We start from the raw sequence: 13,616 nt of genomic DNA on the forward strand, positions 1-13,616 counted from the left end.
TCTTCCTACTCCATTGGCTTGAATCAGCTTAATTCCAAGTAGAGACTGATCTACATTCAAATTTATTTGTACAAGGAGAGAAAGGTCTAGTGACTGCTAGCATCCCTTCTTCCGTTACCACCTATTATATATTCACAGCTCTAGCTTCCAAAGAAACCCAACTCTCATCAAGCTTCAGACCTGACCTCACAGTTTAATACCACTGTCTTCTGCCATAATAGAATAAGATGTACTGAAAGTTGCTAAAGAAAATCGCACTGAGGATGGATGATTTCCAAACAGATTTTACTACGTGTGATACACAAAAAAAGAGCACTCTATTTGTAATTTAGGATAAGAAGAAAACTTAAATTAGGAAGTGACTGTGGCAGATACATGAAAGTGGATTTCATGATGTAAAACCAAAAAATTCATGTTGTTCTTGCCTTTATGTTAAACAGACCACTGAACGCTTTCTCAGCAAAGAGACTGAGTGTGTATGGATAGTCCCTACAGAAGAACACTAGAACTTGAGTGAAGAACTTTTGGTGCTAGTTCTTTCTGGCTACCTGCTTCATCTAGATGGCCCTAACATCAAAAAAGACAGTACCTTTAGCAGGAGCTCTATAACTTCTGTGTGGACAAGTCCGTGCACCGGTTCTCCATTGATGTGTGTGATCAGATCCCCAGCTTTCAGTCCTGCCTGGCAAGCTGGACTTCCTTCTTCTACATTCTAAAATTCAGGAGGAGAAGATACATTAGGAAGCAAACAGATGACAACCCTGACACCTACTGTTCTCTTGCAGCACAATATTCTGAGTTCAACAAATGATCCTGTGATTCTAAGAGGAAACCAGTAAAATATGGCTCACTATTTTTGTTCTGCCATCCTCCTAAAAAGGGTAATTCCTATGGTTCCTTTAGCATTATTTCAGGTGACCTGAGAAAGTATTTTAGAAAAAAAGAAGGCGAGGTGGAAAAGACTAAGAAAAGAAGGATAAAAATAGGACTATTTTGTACTATTTCTACAAGCTTGGTATATAGAGTGGATAATCAGATTTGAAGACTAACAAAATTATTAAAAAGAATTAACTTTTGCTAAATTCAGTCCTCCCACACAGATAAAGGGCAAGCGTATGAAGCAGGTCCCAGACGCCAGCTTACCAGGAAACTCATTTGTTGTTAACTATGCCTCAGCTGATCATTCATTCTCTAGTTTGCTGGGAATGAAAACTGGCCAGAAAGAGAGTCTCACCCAAACGATATGATGCACTGTGTAAATGTCGCTGTCTCCCACGTACACCCGGATGGCTCGAATGGTGAAACCATAGTTCTTCCCCAAACTGTGGATCACAATGGGCTGGTGTGGACTGGCAGAAGCTCCTGAAGAATCTCGGCTGGGAGAGGAATCCCTTGAGGAAGAAGGGTCCGAGGACAGGGAATGGGGAGACATCGGACTTCCCAGCGGAGAGACAGCAAACATATCTGCAACAAAGAAGCCAGTCATCAAAGCTCTACCGACTGAGCCACCAGGGAAGCCGCATTACTGAGCGAGTACTGACGAAACAATCTGCCTCAGGAAAACACTGTAATGGTAACTTTCCTATAAAAGAATCATTCCTTATTACTATGATCAGAACTGATTCTCTTCAAATAGTACCTGCAGTTCCAGCAAGGTTTCTGAGAGGATAATGCAGGTGGATAGAGAAATTTTAAGAAAAACTCACTTCATATTCTTCAACACCAATTCTATCCTGTTTTCCTTGTTTTATGAACAAACACACGTTTTCTTTATGGTTCTTGTCACTGTTTCATCTATGTGAATCTAAACAAATCCTAACTGGTCATATGAAATTGTGCACCCACACCTGTGTGTGTGTTGTGTATGAAAAAGAATAATCTACAACAAGATGCTGTGGTTGAAATCTGAGCTCAGTAAGGGCCAGGCTACGAAAGGCCAGTGCTATTGAAGACTCCCGGAGTGCAGTGAGTAACACTGTGGCCACAGCAAGCTCAAAGTATCCAGACTATCTTTTTTGTAACTCTTGGGATGTGTGCGTGCTCAGTCATGTCCGACTGTTTCCGACCCCATGAACCAGGAAGTCTGCCAGGCTCCTCTGTCCATGGGATTATCCAGGCAAGAATCTTACATCTGTCCAAAGGAGAACAATTAGCTAAATGTATCAATGTCCAGGCTCTTTCACTCTGACTTCATGTGGCATCTTGACACTTTTTTCCTGGCTACCTTCTGTCTCATCCAAAGGCCAGCTGAACAGACCCACGCTGATGGGCAGGGAACTTCAAAACATGCAAAGGCAGGAAGAAGGCTGAGCGGACACACAGCTCCAAACTGCTAAGAAAGCCATGCCCCTGACTCTTCTCCTCAATACATCTTTCCTTACCTCCCCAAACTGAATAACTGACCCACGCTCACCAAGAGGTAGGCTTTCTCACCAGCTCTCAAAGTGGACTGGACCACATTCCACTTACCGACCACACTGGAGCCATTGCCTTGTGCTTGTGAATAGTCATTCAGACTAGGGTGTTTGTTTTAAGGTGCTATACGGACATCTCCCAGAAAACAGCATGCTACAGTGAGCACTACCCCCTCAATGAACATTTCTTTCTGCACAAATCTGAAATTTCAAAAATGTAAACAATCCCTTTTATACATGGTCTGTATTCTTCCAACTTCAAGCCATCTGCAATATAATTTGACTGCCACTTCCATTCTCTTACTGTCTGTCATCTGAGTGATAAGTCACAAGCACCAATGTGTATATTTTCATCTCAGCCAGTGAAATTACACCAGACTTTGTGATTAGTAGAGGCAAAACTAGGTTGTCGAAAAATACCGCAATTCAACAAAATCATAATTAAGCCCAGTTTTTTAAATATAAGGCAGAAAATGACTGGGCTACCAGTAGGAGGAAGCATAACCCAACAGACAAGGCTGGTAAAACTTGTAATTTCAGTGCTGTCTGTGATACACTCTGCATCCCCAGAAATGAAAAACGTATGTTCTCTGTATTGATTTCCTCATTAATTAGATGAGAAAAACTATACTTAGCTTTCTGACACAGATGCTGTAAACAGCTCTGTAAAGGATATAAATGATGCATGGTCTAGGGAAGAAAAATTATTCAGAAGAGGGAAATTTATCACTTAACTTGGGGAGGGGAGAAAGGAAAAAGAAAGAAAACAAAAGAAATAAGCCTTTGTGGGAAGGGATCCTGCCTCATCTCCTGCTGCTGAAAGAAGTGCGAAGGGGTAAGTCACGTTTGTCTTCTGGGAGCCCTGGAGGCCCTCCAGGGAGTCACTCAGGAGGGCTGTGCCAGGGCACCACCCATTACTGGTTCAAGCAATCTTGCATCTCAGCCAGCATGCCAGGGAGCGGGGGGCACATGCACAAGCCACACAGTTTCATGCGAGTTGATGTCTCTACCTCCTGGGATCATGAGGGACAGGGCACTGGCAGAAAGGGACTTTGTGACTTTCCCCGAGGCTTTCTGTTTCTCTGTGCTTTCTAAGCGCTGCCGAGCCATGTGAGAGGCGGGCTCATTGGAGGGCTTGGAGGCATTGTCTGTACTGTCCACACACTCGCTCCGTCCATTTATCTGATCCAAGTGCTCTGAAAAACTGCCAACTGTGCAAAGAAGAAGGGATAAACATTTCAGGAGAATTTGGGATAGGAGAGCTGGGGAGGAGGGAGGAGAGAGAGGGAAGGACGAACACCGGGAAACAGAGGCCCGTGTGGCGCATGAGTCCACGTGGTGTCAGGCAAACATGGAAATCAAGTGACTGGTTCGAGAAAGGTGAGTTGGAGGAGAGAGAATGAAAGAGCTGTCCATCCAGATTCCATTCTCCTTGTACACAGGTCCACTAATTCTTAGTTGACTCCATTTAACTAGAAGAACAATTGCGTTTTAGAATCATTTACAACTTTAATAGACAATTCCTCCTCCTGACCCCACTGTGAAAGGCCATGAACAAACGTCACTTTACGAACCCCATGACCGCCCACAGCGTACCACGATCATCCTATGATACTAGTGATCATCTTTAGCAAGGCAGTTAATACCGGTTTTTGCTAAGTGGACATCATTCAGTCACTTCATAGAGACTTATGCCCCTGTCATCTACTACCATCTTTTCAAGACTCATCTCACACTAGGCTCAGGATGTAACTTACATAAAAGTGCCTCAAGTGTCACCTTTGACCTCCCACACCTCCTTTCATTCTAAGCTCCTTGTAAATTTCACAAGCCAAGACCAAGAGTTTCCTTCACTACACGCGGCATTACCCAATGACTCACTACGTCTTCTTGGCTTTAGTCTTGACACAGACATATGCTGACCTGTCCTGAAATTCCTGGACCAGTGAGAAGATCTGTCCCCCTCTAGGCCAGCCACATGCCTTCTTTATTTTTAATTTTATTACCCTGAATATAAACTGGAAGGGGTTTTTTAAGTTAAAAAATTAGGACTTCCCTCAGCAGAGTAATGTAAGAGAATATGTCACTGATCCCAGTCTGGTAAGTGCACAGGCCCAGTGTGAAGACAGCTCTCTCTTGTCAGCAGTGACACAGTGAAAAACAAGTAACACGACCATCTCTTTCTGTTTCTCCTATTCTTTCTTTCACGGTCTATCAGTTTTTTGGGTTTTTTTTCCTTTCTTTTTTCTTATCACTGATAATACATATTTGTCTGTCCAGAAAAAACAATGCTTATCTCCCTTTTCTTTCTAAATGCTATACTAGAAGCCCCCTGTGCTTTAAAAATCATCAGCACTATCATCACATTAAGATATGCAATCCACAGAGAGAACTGAATACCATTATAAATGATCCTTTGGAAGACCAGCCAGCACATAGTAAAGTGCTGACCATGACATTCTTTGCCTAGAAAAGAGGCTTAACTGGATTTAACTCACATTGCTGTTGCAGTGCTAGACACAGTTCTAGTTCACAGAGGTGGCATGACCCCACAGGCGTGGTCCACGCTAAGGGGAGCCTAGGACCCGGGACAGTGGGGCTTGAGAACCGCGCAGTCCATGGCCACCCAGGCGCTGCAGGCGCTGTAGGCACGGGAGAAGATTCCCAGTCGTCTGTGTGACACCCATCTGACCTTGGGGGCCGTACAGAATAGAGAGATGAGCTGATGTGCTCATAGCAAATATCTACTAAAGAAGATAATCTCAAGGCAAATAACAACCCTCTTTCCACTTGTATATGCCAAACTCAACCCCATTTAACAGTGTATCTATCCTATTCACTCTAAATTAAGAAATCAACTGCTGAGGGACTAGACAAAAACTGCTTCACGAATCAAATCTCACCTCAAAAACCTTCAGCTTGCTCTGGGATACGTTACACGCTCACTCCTCCCTTCTAGTTTGGTTTGGATGGGATCATTGACAAGTATGCACTGGAAAGCTGAATCTCTTCACGATGAATAATTTGTCAGATGCGTTCGAGCACTAACCTAAATTTTCAAGACTTTTGCTTCTCACTGATTCAAATACATTGTAGTCGAGAGAAGGAAACACATACAAAGCTGGGCTTCTCTCAATGCTGGAGTGCGTGTCTTCTATCATCCCCCTGCTTGCCTCTGCCATCTCATTTCATAGCACTGCATATAAACGTGTGAGTCTTTCCTGCCAAGGGTGGATAATGTCACTTTCATGTTCTGTAAATGTCAAGGGTTCTTTCTTTTTGATGGTGGAGCAATATAAAAATCAACAAATTTAATTTTACTACAGTCACGGTTTTCAGATTTCCTAATTACCCTTGGCTATGAGCAAATCAGCTCATCTCTCTATTCTGTACGGCCCCCAAGGTCTTTGATTATTTTTAGTGTGTGTCTGAGGGAGACAGAGAGAAAGGTGGTTTGAATCTATTAATCAAAATGCATGGCAGGACAGAGACAGATTTTTTTTTTTAATTATGAAAGTAATCAATCAAATGCTTAGACACCATTCCCCTCCCCCTCCCTTATAACTTTCTGAGAGTCAGTAGGCAGAAGGATCCAAGAGACCATAAACAATTCATCATATTAAGAATAAATGTGAAATAGAGGCAGCCCTATTCAGAGTAAATAATAAACTAAGAAACACATGAGAACTTAGTAACCAGAAATATAAAGCACTTGACATATCCACATTTGATTTGATACCAAGATGAACAGGAATCCTAGGCTACTAGTTTGTTTTCACACACTTCTTCATTGCTACTATCTTGGCGCTACCAAGTTAGGACATGTGGAATTATCCCACATGGAAACAGAACTGAGAGGAAAAGAGAGAAGGGAAAAACCCAACATTATTTTTCCCCATGATCAACTATGAGCTCACATGAAGTTCTGCAGAACCAGACCTTTTAGTGAGGTGGAAATAAACCCTGTTTGTAAAAGTTGTTATTTTGAAATGACTCAAAACAAAACAATACACTGAATATTCAGTTAGTTAAAAAAAATTTCACGATAATCATTCATGGTTATCAATATAGCATCCTGGATATGGCTTAATGAAAACATTTATTATAGCAACCTTAAGCCATACCCATATTTTTATTTTTTGAAAGCATAAATGCATATTGCTCTGTGGAAGGATGTGCTATGAATAACATTTTTATAAACCAAATAACATCTGAAATGCACCTCAAGGGCTTGCTCTGAGGGGAGAGTAAGCCCAATCATTTAATGAGGACACCTCTGTGATTAAGGGCCGCAAGTATCCACGATACACTGCTGCTGCTGCTGCTAAGTCGCTTCAGTCGTGTCCGACTCTGTGCGACCCCATAGACGGCAGCCCACCAGGCTCCCCCGTTCCTGGGATTCTCCAGGCAAGAATACTGGAGTGGGTTGCCATTTCCTTCTCCAATGCGTGAAAGTGAAAAGTGAAAGTGAAGTTGCTCAGTCGTATCCAACTCTTAGCGACCCCATGGACTGAAGCCTACCAGGCTCCTCTGTCCATGGGATTTTCCAGGCAAGAGTACTGGAGTGGGGTGCCATTGCCTTCTCTGCCATGATTCATAGGCATTCTAAAAACCCGTGGAGACACTGCTCTTCTGGTCAGGAAGGTCTACCTCCCACAAAAGTAACATCAAAAAGAGTTCTCCCAGGAAAGGCCTAACCCCCTGGACTGCTTCCCACACACCACACTGTGTCTCAGAAGTGTCTTCACCAGTTACCTAGAGGCTGGAAACTTGTGTGCAGTGGAGTGGTTTCATAGCCACACAAGATATCAGTTTGAACTGTGTTGATATTTCTGACTCCCCTCTCCCCTTTCAATCTGTGAACCTCATGGCATGAGAATTTTGCTGCAATGACTGAGGGTTTAGAGTGGAGACTATTCGGTGACTGGGTATAACATGGCCCCACAACAAAAACCAGCTCCTTCAAGGAAACAGCTACCCATCTGAACACTGAAGGGAAAACTGGCTTACACTATATAGGTGGTGATTTAAGACGCTATTGAGGGTCCTGCTGACCGTCTGACAGGGTTGCTTACTCATCACTTTGAGTTAGATGCAGCTCCACAAGACCCGTGCTGTGCCTTTGCCTCCACAATGAAGAACAAGCTCCCCTACTTCTACTTCTGAAGACCATCCAAGGGTGCCGCTGAAACCCATCAGAGGACGTGAAGGCTTCAGGTGAAGCAAGAAAGACTGGCCATACAGCCATGCACTAAGGAGACGGCTGAGATGTCTGATCTCAGCTCTGAGGAGTCCACTGCCCAACCCTAAGGAGTGAGGCTGTAAGAGAGTCTAGCAACACAAAACACCCACCATCACTGCCTGTCCGAAGCCAGGCCTGGGACTCCGAGCACCGCAGTCACTTGTCAGCTTGGCGGGCGATGCTGGGATGGCAGGGGCCAGCCCACGGCCTTACCTGACAGAGTGGAGCTGCTGATGGTGCTGGCCGGGGTAGTGACCTCGGGCTCCTCCTGAGCATTCTCTGCAGCAGGCAGGGCTGGCTTTTCCGGCTCCTCGTGCAGCTCTCTGGGGCGGGGAGCGGCCCCGTCGTGTTCTGCCTCTGCTGAAACAGCCAGCTTGGGAAGCAGCCCAGCACCGCGTCTATGTCTGTTGCTTTCAGTGTCTGAAGAGTTGGATGTGGATAACTGTTGCCTTAATTAAACACAAAACAAAGTCATATAGCTATAGACACTAGGAAATTGTGTGCAAGGTGAATTTTAGGAAAAAAAAATAAAACAGGTAAAAATGGAACTGAGATAGCCTAACCAACACATGTTGAGGGCAGTGACTTCTAAACTGTGCCCGACCAGAGGTATCCCCAGGAACCGGTCAGAAGTGCACACTCTTGGGGCTTCCCTTGCGGTCCAGTGGTAAGAATCCACCTGCCAATGCAGGGGAAATGGGTCTGATCCCTGGGAAGATCTGATATGCTGTGGAGCAACTAGCCCATGCACCACAAGTACTGAGCACACGCAGAGCCCACACATCACAACTAGTGAGCCCGTGCACTGCAACCAGAGAGCAGCCCCCTCTCGGGGCAGCTAGAGGAAGCCCGTGCAGCAACAAAGACCCAGCTCAGTTAAAAACAAATACATGAAAAAAATGTAAAAGGATATACAATTGTATTTTTTAAAAAAGGAAAAGAGGAATATGCATTCTCAGTCCTCATCTCAGATCTCCTGGGTCAGCACTTTGCTTCCACTGGCCTCCAGGAGATTTGGATGCATGCTCGTGTTTAAGAACCACTGCCCTGGTAGCTACTGTTTACAATGCTTCTTAACAAGCATTTCACATACATTTCAGAATACTCTGAACTCCAGCTTAGTGTTTCCGTGGACGGCAAAGCTGTGCTTTTAGTTTTGTCCCCAGGGTCTTCCTTCTCTTCTCCTGAATTCTGAGTACCTCGATCCATACTGCTGAAGACCTGCAAGGCAAAGAATCAGTACTTATTAATATCTTCTTGAAAGGGATTGTCAGAAGAAAAAAAAAAAAAGTCCTGGGAGAACAACCTGAGAGTTTGACTAAGGTTTGAATTGGGGCCATGTATTCAGAAGGTACTTTCCAATGCTATTTACTTGAGTCCTGAGGTGAGTGGCCAATTGTACAATTTTATTTCCTTTTGGAGTGGGGAGCTATGAATTCATCACATTCTCACCATATCTCACTATGGACTTTGTATCTGCAAACAAAATCCATAGATGCGTTGGGGTTTCCAGGCCTGGGATCAATGCACGCATTAGATTACATTTAACCATGAAGTCAATCAGAAAAAGAAAATCACAGAGAAAAAGACTGAATGGCCCCCAGTCAGGTGCAGGAAGTAGAAAAACGAATTGGAATTGAGAGGGAAGAGAAAAATAAATTACCTGTTTCAAGACCCATTGGGGGGAGATGCAGTGTGTACTTGGTGAGGTATTTGTTTGGCTTATAAATCACATATACCAACAGGCAGCCTCATGTACTGATACTGGGATTTCTGAAGGGGATCATAGCTTAAGCAAACTGAGGTCTCTGCTGTACCACCGGCAAGATGGAAGCAGAAACAGAGAGCTGAAAGTCCAACCCAGGAAGCACTCGCTACACCCAAGCCAGCCAACTGCTGTTCTCATGGGGATGGCCCTTATAGCTCCTATAGTCTCCTGGGATTAGGAGGAAGGTAGCGAAAGAGCAGGAGACAGCAGAGAGGGAGCAGCGTAGGGGATGGCTTTGACGGGCCAGAGAACAGGCACCAGGAGAGCCTGCACTGTCATCAGCTTCTTTCCTGGCTCTGCTCTAGACCTGGGCCTCCCCTCCAGGGAAATCCCTACCTCTCTGTGTCATTCCTGTACCCAGGGAGGGCAGTGTCGGCCAATCTGAGAGCACTCTGGGTAGTCACTTAGAAAAAGCTACGGAACACCCTCAAATCACTCACTGCTATAGAAAAGCTGCACAATAATGATGCAAAATGCCATGGCAACAGAAAACATATCTTGAGTGAAAACAGCAAAATGAAGTTAGGGTGCCCTGTAGATTCATTTCTGTCTTCCTAGGGCCCTGCTTATCTCAGGACTATCAGGTGCGTCTTTGGTTTGTTTGTCTTTTAAATCTTCCCACCAGTCAAAAAGCACCTTTCTCCAACATTGATTTTTATCTATTTCTAAAATTCTAGCTTGGCTGGCCTACTGCCCCTTTAATATATCTTACCCTTTGTATCATTGATTAAGAGATTGTCTCATTTCACAATCAACTGTCTCCAAGAGTCTGGGCTTATATTGAGCACTAAGCCTTCTTCTTTGTGTTGTATCCGTGGGATACTAGAAGAGGGCTCTGCACACAATGAGCTTAAAGTTCTTCTTATAAAAGCAGTGGGAGATGCCTCCATGGCCCAGCAAGAGCTAGACCAGGGTCAATACGGAGATGGTATCAGATACTCCCCAAAGAAAAACCGTGAGCTCAAGTCTCTGCCTCCAAGAAAAAGGGTATTAATTTGTGGAGCTGGAAACAGAGAAATATACCACTGCATGGGGGTAGGAATGCTGGTTTATCAAAATGATGGGGTCACTCTTTTCTCGCCCTAAAAGAGACTCCAAGCTCCGCAACAGCACAGGTGGTTTTCACAATCTTGTAAAGGTATTTAAGGTACCAACTATCTGACCCGCGGGCTTCCCTGGTGGCTCAATGGTAAAGAATCCTCCTGCCAGGGCAAGAGATGTGGGTTCGATTCCTGGGTCGGGAAGATCCCTTGGAGGAGGAAATAGCAACCCACTCCAGTATTCTTGCCTGGGAAATCCCATGGACAGAGGAGCCTGGCGGGCTACAGTTTACGAGGTCACAAAGAGTTCGACACAATTTAGCAATTAAACAACAACAACAAATCTGACCAGTAGGAAATTCTCTAAGAGAGACCCTCTTGTGCCATATTTCACTTACCTTAGAAAACCTATGTGAACATGAGGAAAACTGCCTTATTTCCACATTAAAGTCTTCATCGTTCGTGTCATCTTCTTCCTCAGTCTCCATATGATGGTACTTCTCTGACCGAGCTGCAGGAAAAGGTTTGGAAAGCAGTTTCAATTACTCAGAATTTCAGCTTTTAACTTAGCTATTTTAATTATGAGTTTCTCTATCAAGGCAACATTATGTTTCAGAACTCATGGGTTCAGGACTGAAAGGTACCTATCAAAAACAGAGCTGATTTTCCACAAAGAAAAGGCCAAATAATGTTTTATGTCAGATAATGCACATACTATCAAAATAACTTGTGTCGTCTTCAGATTCCAGTTGGGGAATGAATTCTGCCTTCTGTCTCAGCAAACTGTTCCAGTCTAAGCAACGGAAGAATCGATGCTGTTTGACTTCATATGCACCACCTTAGGGTAGGGAGTGGAGGGAGAGAACAGAGGGAAAAGTGTTCAGTTATCCTCCCAACAAAGGTAAGCATCAGTTTTTAAGAACAACAGAAAAAAAAAATTATCAAGAGAGAATTAAAGAAATCAGGGAAATCTTTTTCATGCTACAACCCAAAGCTCCAAAAATTTTCCCATAATTTATCAGCAGGGGATTTGATTTTGCTAACAGCAGTTGCTATGGCACAGTTTTTCTTTGTTAATTTTTCCATGACTTCCTCCATTTTTCAAAGGTTAATGACACGGCCACTTAAAATCCCATTATGCTGAACCTGGGGACATGGACACACACTGGCCCAAAGCAGACTTGCTGCTTACCACCCCCCTAAAATTCTAAGAAGGTATAAAACGTGGTAATGGCATTAATTCCTCTGGAGGTAAGTGTTTTTTTTGGGGGGGGGGGAATACCTACCACAATCGATTTCTCTTTTCTCTTTTTTAAAAATTATATATATTTAAAAATTATATATATCTAGGCTATGTTGCGGAGAAGGCAACGGCAACCCACTCCAGTACTCTTGCCTGGAAAATCCCATGGACGGAGGAGCCTGGTAGGCTGCAGTCCATGGGGTCGCTAAGAGTTGGACACGACTGAGCGACTTCACTTTCACTTTTCACTTTCATGCATTGGAGAAGGAAATGGCAACCCACTCCAGTATTCTTGCCTGGAGAATCACAGGGACAGAGGAGCCTGGTGGGCTGCCATTTATGGGGTCGCACAGAGTCGGACACGACTGAAGCGACTTAGCAGCAGCAGGCTACGTTGGGTCTTTGTTGCTGCACACAGGCTTTCTCTAGTTGCAGAGAGTGGGGTCACTCTCTAGTTGTGGCCTGTGGCCTCTAGGACATGCAGGTTCAGTCGCTGACCCAGGCATGTGAAATATTCCCAGACCAGGAATCAAACCCGTGTTCCCTGCATTGGCAGGCAGATTCTAACTACTGGAACTCCAAATAAGTTCAAAAATTTTATTTTTAATTGGAGGGTAACTGTTTTACAATATTGTGTTGGTTTCTGCCATATATCAAGATGAATCAGCCATAGGCATATGTATGAAGGTAAGATTTTAATAAAGATGATAATATATAATGGTTATCATTCAATTTCATTGGATTGTTCATTAACATTGGTAGGAATTAGATTCTATGGCCTACAGATTCTTAAATAAGAAACTGGCAAACTTGTTTGATAGATTTATAATACATGTGATGAAAAGCAATCCCAATTCCTAAGTTTTAGGTTTCTTTTTACCAAATGAGCCTGATAGGACAATTCCGTGAATTGAATTAATATTTGTAATTCAGTTTATGATTTTAAAGAGAGATTTTGAAGGGCAGACCCCATCAAAGTATTACACTGTCCCCCATGTAAAGGGACTCCCCTGGTGGCTCAGCTGGTAAAGAATCCACCTGCAATATGGGAGACCTGGGTTTAATCTCTGGGTTGGGAAGATCCCCTGGAGAAGGGATAGGCTACCCACTAGTATTCTGGCCTGGAGAGTTCCATGGACTGTATAGCATACTTTCTTCCCTGATAGCTCAGTTGGTAAAGAATTCGCCTGCAATGCAGGAGACCCCGGTTCGATTCCTGTGTTGGGAAGATCCTCTGGAGAAGAGATAGGCTATCCACTCCAGTATTCTTGGGCTTCCTTTGTGGTTCAGCTGGTAAAGAATCTGCCTGCAGTGTGGGAGACCTGGATTCGATCCTTGGGTTGGGAAGGTCCTCTGGAGAAGGGTAAGGCTACCTACTCCAATATTCTGGCCTAGAGAATTCCATGGACTGTATAGTCCACGGGGTTACAAAGAGTCAGACATGACTGAGCGACTTTCACTCTCCCATGTAAAGAGAAGGTACATATGGTATAAAAATCTCGCCATGAGAATCACACCCCCATCCTACCACCAACATGCACACTGTTGATGGGGGAGGTAAGGAAAATTCAATCCTGAAACAATTTCAGGAAGAGATACTTCTCACAAGACTAGTACCAGGATCTAATCCGTCTCCCAACCAGGAGATGCCCCTCAACACGGGTTGCAAATGCCTCTTTAATGGAGTTGTTACTCATGCTTCTCATCCTGTCCTCAGTGGGGTACAAAAGGAACAGGATGAGAAATGCAAGCTGAATGAAAAGTCTTGGGGCAGGGGAGGCATCTGTAAAGTTCAAAGTCATCGTTCTGTCCTCACTGGGCCTCCCTTGAGCACAAGGAACAGGTTGGCTAGGGCTCCAAACCAGCCAAGGGAAACCAATGTTTTGATAACGATGGAACGAAGAGAAAA

At 44.1% G+C, this 13,616-nt stretch overlaps 1 protein-coding gene across 12 annotated transcripts in view; it reads right to left on the bottom strand.

Moving 5' to 3' along the window:
- The window catches only part of MAST4 (microtubule associated serine/threonine kinase family member 4), a 618,443-nt gene that overhangs the window by 20,383 nt on the left and 584,444 nt on the right, over positions 1-13,616 (bottom strand). For 9 of the 12 annotated variants that reach the window (XM_024981445.2, XM_024981444.2, XM_059878862.1 and 6 more), the window contains 7 exons: positions 11,180-11,302; positions 10,863-10,975; positions 8,750-8,877; positions 7,870-8,105; positions 3,425-3,625; positions 1,235-1,464; positions 590-712 (listed from right to left, as the gene is read on the bottom strand). In XM_024981445.2, the coding sequence (XP_024837213.1) occupies positions 590-712; positions 1,235-1,464; positions 3,425-3,625; positions 7,870-8,105; positions 8,750-8,877; positions 10,863-10,975; positions 11,180-11,302 (1,154 nt within the window). The remainder of the gene's footprint in view (positions 1-589; positions 713-1,234; positions 1,465-3,424; positions 3,626-7,869; positions 8,106-8,749; positions 8,878-10,862; positions 10,976-11,179; positions 11,303-13,616) is intronic. The other 3 variants (XM_059878864.1, XM_059878863.1, XM_024981454.2) reach the window with 1 other exon arrangement.

Source organism: Bos taurus, chromosome 20, assembly GCF_002263795.3.
Source record: "Bos taurus isolate L1 Dominette 01449 registration number 42190680 breed Hereford chromosome 20, ARS-UCD2.0, whole genome shotgun sequence".
Taxonomy (NCBI): domain Eukaryota; kingdom Metazoa; phylum Chordata; class Mammalia; order Artiodactyla; family Bovidae; genus Bos; species Bos taurus.